We start from the raw sequence: 7253 nt of genomic DNA, 5'->3' as shown, positions 1-7253 counted from the left end.
ATTGATCCTAGATGTGTCTGTGTGTGTATCTATGTGTGTGTGAGTGAGTGTGAGTCTTGTATAGTATAGTGTTATTTATGTCTGTACGTTTGAGAGTCACAAACAGCTGGAACCAAATTCCTTGTGTGTCAACAGACTTGGCCAATAAACTTGATTCTGATTCTGAATCTGTGTGTGTGTGTGTGTGTGTGTGTGTGTGTGTCATCTGGTGTGTTTTTGTGTGATGAATTAGTGTCCTCTGTGAGTGAGTGTGTGATGGATTAGTGTCATCTAGTGTGTATGTGTGTGATGGATTAAAGTGTCGTGTGTGTTTGATGTGTATGTGCGTGTGTGTGAATAGAGTCATCTAGTGTGTATTGTCATGTCACAAGTGTTCCTGGGTCAGTACCTGGATCTATCACTACACTAATATAATAATAATAATAATAATAATAAACTGATGATTCACATATTTATAAACCCCTATAAACCTAAACTCAAGTATAAATGTGATGTTTTAAGACCAAACATTAATGTGATTAATGACCAAATGTGCCAATGGATACCGGCTGGAGGGAAAAGGTCACGTGGTCGCTTTAAGAAAAGGCGCTAAGACTGTACCATTTTACAGTTAGGGGGATATTCGTCTGTATAGCAATTAAAATAAAGGTATATTTTAAACTAGTTTACGTGAATGTAAATTGGTTGGTTTCGGTCATTTATAATTTGTCCCACTGACTTTGTTATATTTACAATGTGACCGCATTCGGTGTTCCGATGACTTGGTATCTCCCGACAGCGGGTCACAGTTGATAAATACTGCAGTTGCTCCTGTGGCGCTGAGGGTTTTAACGTTAAAGTGAAGGCGGAGGAGTCTTTTAATTTTATACGGAAATATGTCTTCTGGTAAGAGCTATAGCTATACACACACAACGACTAAACGGTCGAGTTTATTTTATTTGTGTTTAATAAGAAAAACGTTGGTTTTTTTCAGACCGAATCTGTAGATTATTATTGGTAATAATCGCCTGTTAGCACGTTAGCAGGGGCGGGGCCTCGGGCCTCGTGCAGCTTAGCGCGCGAGCTCATTATGTGGTGTATAAAAGCGTTATAATCACGATAAACATGGTGTATAATGTACGTGTTTGTTTGGTTTAAGCTTCAGCGGATTAACGCGGGTTTATTGTCGGACGCGGTGAAGCGACCGTTTTCTGTACATTTGTCCCGTCGCCATCTTTGTGTTCGGCGGCGTGGTGTTTTTATTTCAGCCTTCTGTCTAAACCTAAAGTCCGAATGATTTTGGTGTCAAAATGGACGTTTTTGTTCCCAGGAGCTGTTGTTAGTGTGACGGCTTTTGTGTGTAGCTTCTGTTTTCTACACGACATCCAGGTTATCGAGCTAACATGCTAACGGTTAGCGGAAGCCTTTAGGCCTCGGACTTGAACTGTGACTCAGGAACCGGCATGATTATGTGCTGTGTCTGTTCAGTGTTCATCTTAAACTCCAGTTGTTTATTATTGTTGTTGTTGTTATTATTATTGTTGTTGTTATTCATTTTACACCTTGTTTCCCCACAGATTCAGGCTACGGGCAGCCTGGAGCCCCACAAAGGCAAGTGATCATCTATTGTTGATGTATCTGCAGCATGGTGTTGAAATAACAGTGACTTTATTATTATTCTGTATACTTTATGCTGCTTTTTCCACTGTGTTAAATTAGTTCTATTCCTCCTGAACCTTCTAGCTATGGTTCCTATAGTGGATCCCAGGGCTATGCTGGGCAGGTAAGATCCAGACTCATGAAGATCAGCTTGGTGTGATTTGTATCTTGCCTGTATTTGTTGCATAAATCTTTTTCTTTTGTTTTTTTGCATGTTCGTCTTTCTACGTCAGGGTTTTGGTCAAGGTAATGGAGGCAGCTCGTACGGCGGACCGAACTACGAGGGTTATGGACAGTCTGGTACGTATTAAAAGCTAATTTCTGCTTTTGGTGAGTGTTTACGTTCTTGTACTTCTCCCTACATTGCTTCTTATTTGCTTCCGGTTTAAAGAGAGTTACAGCCAGTCGTCACAGGGTTACTCTGGTTATGGACAACAACCACAGAGCTATGAAGGTTATGGGCAACCAGCCACTGATTCTTCGTCGGGGTAAGACTGTTCAGCTGTTCGGTTCAAAGTGCGGTGTGCTGTCGTGTTTTAGTTAAGTCTAGATTTTACTGGGCTTCTTCTCTCAAAAGGTATGGAGACAAGTCTTATGGGCAGCAGAGTTCTTATGGTCAACAAAGCTCTTACGTGCAGCCGTCTGAAGGAGCCCAGTCTGGGGGAACATTTGGAGGTGCGTCGGGAACTTTTGGACGTCGTAATGAGGGTAAAGACTCTGTACAGTCTTGTGAATAGTCATGCTTTAAAGCGACTATATTTAAATAATGCTGGTTTTAGATACTTCAAGATACAACTTGAATATTATGCAAATCTAGAAACCAATATTTTAATGACATGTTAATTGTCCAGTTGGCTTGGAATTATATTACAGCTAGGCTTTGTCTCCTTGTTTCCAGGTGAGAGCAGGCGGTATGGTGGTGATGAAGGAGGTGACAGGCCTGAGGGTTTCAGGGGCAGAGGGCGTGGTAGCTTTGACCGTGGTGGCTTTGACCGTGGCGGTTATGACCGTGGGGGCCTCGACCGTGGCGGCCTCGAGCGCGGTGGCTTTGACCGTGGGGGCTATGATCGTGGTGGCTTTGAGCGAGGTGGAAGAGGAGGAGGAGGCCCGCCCTCTGGTGTGGGGTAAGTCTGAAAGCCTACGCCCCCATCAGGTATACATTGCCTACTGCTAGTTCTTCTTGATGGATGTGCACAGATCATCTAACAGTAGATTATTTGGTAACTCTTCATTTCATCAGTCTCACATGTGCTTAAGCTGTTCAGAGTGTTGCCTTGCTGTGGCCATGAAGTTTCTTTTCACTTCATTCGGTACAACATAAACTTGGCCAGAAAAGGTATTGGTAGGTTATTACTGAACCGTCTTACATTTATCACAGCAATGTTGCTAATGCATTACATTTAGTGATTGGTAATGGCCAGGTATGAACTCAATATTTAGTGGGATGATGGTTTATGAAATATCTTTTGGACATTTTTTTGGGTGAGGGGACACCCTTGTGGCTCTACATTAAATAACTGCCTAATACTAGCCGACGAATTTATGCTGCAATCCGGTTACAATCCATTTTTCATTAGGTTTTTACAATGGCAGATCAGACAGATTTGCTCAGAATGCAGTTGCAGCTACAATTTCTTGAGCTGGCCTCTTCATTCGTTGCTGTTAACTCCATCAGATGAACTTTCTGGCTAGGTCAATTTGATGAACGATAAAATAGCGGTAAACATGCTTTCTGTTAACCAGAATTCCTAGGATCCTGTCAACATTGAGTGGGTGGGTGTTTTTTAACATCCCCCAAAACAATTAATTTATTCTTTAATCCCACTATGCATTTTGATCCATAAAATTTCTTCCTCTTTCCCAATAAGCATGATTAAGTTTTGCTTTTTATTTTTTATGCATTTTTTTTATCTAAAATTTTATGTATAGTGGGGATTGAAACAAATACCATATTAATGTTTCCTTTAAATTGGTCTCGTATTATATTGGCAACCCGTAAATATTATGAAATGGTGTGTTTGAGTGAATGCAGGATATTTAACGCGGCAGAAGTTCATCATTCAGTTATTCCCCATAGAACGGTGTAATTGAAGTGTTGTATTTCTTTTAAACATGGAGTCGAATGCTTTTGTGTTAACATGGTCTACATTTTATACTACAGGTATCAAAGTGAATGAAATTAAACTCGGACCTCAACCATTGGAGCTCATATAAGCACTCAATGGAAGAAAATAGGGCGCTCAACTAGAGTGCCTCAGCTAGTGTGTAGACATCTAAATTTAGACACCTTCCTGCTATGAGGGGGCTGGGAGGGAATCCTCCATGCTCTGCTCGGTTTTGGCTAAGAGCAATAAAACCTAACCCAGATTATTTACCCAATCCTAAATTGGAAAAAAGTAAAATGTCTCTCGATTTTCAATCATTGTCACTTGCACTATTGGCGCAACCTTTTAGCCAGTGTATTCATGAACGGGAGACATTACCTGTTGATAAACTTGAACCATGACAGGACACAATGCACATAAGTGGGGAGTCTTGAGCTCCCAGGTTGCGACAAAGGAAAGCCATCATATCTTCCATTTTTCCTCTGCAGTGGTGGTGACCGTGGTGGCTACAAAAATTACGGTGGTAAGTGATGAGCATCAGAACTGTCTCAGTTGGGGAAAATGAAGGAAAAAGCTTAACTGGCAAAAGAACAGTGAACTCTTGACAGCCACCTTTTTGGACTGAAAAAATAAAAAAAGAAAGCTCTCCCGCCATTGTTAGGTTTTCCTTTCTGGTTAATGCTGTTGGGTTAATGTAACGCCTCATTTTACTGGTAATGGTATTGTTGCATGAGGACTTTATTAAAGAAAAAATGCCAGCGTTCTGGATGCCAGCTGTCCCTATGGCGAAGAAGGAGCACATGGCTTTAGCAGAAGATTTATAAAGGGGGTTTATAATTAATGCACAAGAACAATTGTGGTATGGCAAGGTGTTGACAAAGGACGCAGTCATTTGATGAAACCTGGTGTATAGCTGTCAAAAGTCAAGCATATCCTTGTAGACACATTTTTTCATAGATGTTGAATAACTTGTCAAGTTTAATATCATGAAGTTGCTCATGGCTTTCCCTTTCCTCTCCTGTCTTCCTGTTTTTCAGGACTCAGAGACTACAGTCAAAGGGATGATGCCGGTATGGTTAATATATAGAATCTGTTGTAAATTGGCCTGTTTTGGCAGATATTTGTTTTTTTTATGTCTCTTTAGATGTATTGAAAGCTTTTTTTTTTTTTGTGCAGGTGATGAGCAGGACAACTCTGACAACAACACAATCTTTGTCCAAGGCCTTGGAGAGGATGTCACAACTCATGAAGTTGCTGAATTCTTCAAACAGATTGGAATCATTAAGGTATGTTTAAGGATCGCTTGTCTTGGTCCTACTTAAGCTATAAAATACCATTTATCACTTAATGATTTTATTCGTTTTTCAGTTAAATAAGAAGACTGGCAAACCTATGATAAACCTGTACACTGACAAAGCCACTGGAAGACTGAAGGGTGAAGCCACAGTCTCCTTTGACGACCCTCCTTCTGCTAAAGCTGCGATTGATTGGTTTGATGGTGAGTTATATGATCTTGATGCATGTGGTACTTGTGTACAGAGATACAACTGTGTAGCTTTGTTAAAATTGTCCTTTGTGTATTCCAGGCAAAGAGTTCAATGGAAAGCCCATAAAGGTGTCCTTTGCCACCAGGCGGGCAGAGTTCTCCCAGAGAGGAGGCGGTGGAGGAGGCGGAGGAGGAGGGGGGCGAGGGCGTGGAGGTAGGTTTAGAAATTCATCTAATTGCCACTCAGCCAGATGAAATATATATACAGTAATTCTGCATTTTAAGGTAGATGGGTAACAATTATTCACCTAAAAAGGTTTCAGGGGACGAGGAGGCTTTGGTGGAGGTCCCAGTTTTGACGTTAAAGGAGGAGACTGGCTTTGTCCCAACAGGTGAATGGATAAAAAGTTTAGTAAATGGAATAAAATTGATCGCTTTAAGACCTTTAACTGAATCTTTGCTATGGTATAGTTCCTTTCCTGGAGGTTTCTTATTTTGTAGCCTGATGTAGTTTTATTTTCTGAATATCTACCTGCAAAAGCAAGGCTTAATGCATTTCAGTCTTTGGGCCAGTGTTGTACTTCATTTATGGGCATAAAAACATGGCTGCTTTGTGGATCCTGTGGAGGTTTTTGTACTGTCTAAGAAATGTCCACACCATGCAATATTGGCACAAACACTAGGGGGCAGTAAAGCATTAAATTAATTCACAGCCTGAGTTTATTGAATATCTTTTGTTTAAGCCAACCTTTAGTTTAATTAGCACCTAGGTGTGTTTCAACCTCTTCATGCTTTACCAAGCATCTGTTACCAAGCATCTGTGCCGTAAATGAATGCTGCATCTAATTACTTTTCAATATGGACGTTGGTTATTGCTTTAGAGTAATGCGGCAGCGGAAAAACGTCTTTCGACCTTAATGTGTAGCTCTACATGTTGATGGGTTTGTTGAAAAATAAGAAACAACTCGCATCTTTTCTTATCATAGTTCTTGTGGAAACATGAACTTTGCCCGGCGACATGAATGCAACAAATGTGGTGCACCAAAACCCGGAGACAGTTTTGGAGGTAAGTGGTATGGACCAAAGTATTCTGGCTTGCTGCCAGCAGTGTTGCCACAAAGTCCTCTGATGTTACGGGCCACGTTATCAACATAAGTCCAATGTGAACTTGTGCATATGTGAAACTTTATTTATTTATTTATTTTGTTTGCTTTCCCCTCAGAACGTGGCGGTAGAGGGGGCTTCGGTGGTGACCGTGGTGGTTTCAGAGGTGGAAGAGGCGGTTTCCGTGGTGGTGACCGTGGTGGTTATGGAGGTGGAGATCGTGGTGGTTATGGTGGTGGATACAAGATGGGAGGAAGGTAAAACGACTGGTCTTATCCTTTATCACAGAGCTTGAGGTAGTTGATTCCTTTGAGCAATTGGGTACACGGGGCATTATTTGAGCCTTGGATTGTTCTGGGTTCTCAAACTTATTGTGTTGTAAATTTTTATTTATTTATTGTATTAACTACTTTATACTCTTTGTACTATAGAGGAGAGCACAGAGAGGAAAGAAGAGACCGGCCCTACTAAAGGATTAGACTGGACTTCGTTCCAAACCAGGAAGCTGGGAAGGGTGGGAGGGGATGTAATGGGTAATAAAGTAAAGGATGGGTCCATTTTTTTCCACTGTCTGCATAACATAATTTTTTTTTTGTGCCAGAGTGTCTTGTGTATTGCTTCCAGTGGCTGTTCTTGTCCAGTAGGATCACTGTCAATCTACTGTTTTAAGGACTCTGGTTTCAGATCACTGGGTATCTGAAGGGGGAGGGAGGGATGAGGGTGTGCAAGAGGTGATTTTGCTATTTTTGTTACTTCCTCCTTAATTTTCTTTACCTGGTAAAGTTCATGTTTGTGGTAGACATGTTAAGTGTGTGTGGGATTTTCTTTTTGTTTGTTTTGTAAGACTGAATGAAATGTTTTACTTGGGATTTTCCTTTTTGGAAGTGATATTAAACATGACTCTAATCTTACCGTGTGGC

The 7253-nt window shown here is 41.0% G+C and overlaps 1 protein-coding gene across 10 annotated transcripts; it reads left to right on the top strand.

Moving 5' to 3' along the window:
* Positions 1 to 767: 767 nt before the first annotated feature.
* On the top strand, positions 768 to 7244 carry taf15 (TAF15 RNA polymerase II, TATA box binding protein (TBP)-associated factor). 10 transcript variants are annotated; one of them, XM_027162672.2, is made up of 16 exons: positions 768 to 885; positions 1557 to 1590; positions 1699 to 1762; positions 1872 to 1938; positions 2030 to 2126; positions 2216 to 2313; positions 2537 to 2762; positions 4232 to 4266; positions 4781 to 4813; positions 4920 to 5029; positions 5112 to 5241; positions 5330 to 5443; positions 5546 to 5621; positions 6216 to 6295; positions 6452 to 6590; positions 6765 to 7244. In XM_027162672.2, the coding sequence occupies exons 1-16, from the start codon at positions 876 to 878 to the stop codon at positions 6802 to 6804; spliced, it is 1353 nt and encodes a 450-aa protein (XP_027018473.1). In that variant the 5' UTR covers positions 768 to 875; the 3' UTR covers positions 6805 to 7244. The 10 variants fall into 10 exon arrangements, with proteins under 10 accessions (XP_027018473.1, XP_027018471.1, XP_027018474.1 ...); XM_027162670.2 differs by having other exon boundaries at positions 2216 to 2346; XM_027162673.2 differs by having other exon boundaries at positions 769 to 885; positions 1723 to 1762.
* The last annotated feature ends 9 nt before the right edge of the window (positions 7245 to 7253 follow it).

This window comes from Tachysurus fulvidraco, chromosome 22 (genome assembly GCF_022655615.1).
Source record: "Tachysurus fulvidraco isolate hzauxx_2018 chromosome 22, HZAU_PFXX_2.0, whole genome shotgun sequence".
NCBI classification, from domain to species: domain Eukaryota; kingdom Metazoa; phylum Chordata; class Actinopteri; order Siluriformes; family Bagridae; genus Tachysurus; species Tachysurus fulvidraco.
The sequence above is the reverse complement of the archived record's forward strand: the minus strand, read 5'-3'. Positions and strand labels throughout refer to the sequence as shown.

Excerpts from the sequence above, each read along its gene's own strand:
- taf15 (XM_027162670.2), top strand. Across the intron at positions 1,939-2,029 it reads CGAGGGTTATGGACAGTCTG|AGAGTTACAGCCAGTCGTCA; the intron begins GTACGTATTAAA and ends TCCGGTTTAAAG. Across the intron at positions 2,127-2,215 it reads GCCACTGATTCTTCGTCGGG|GTATGGAGACAAGTCTTATG; the intron begins GTAAGACTGTTC and ends TTCTCTCAAAAG.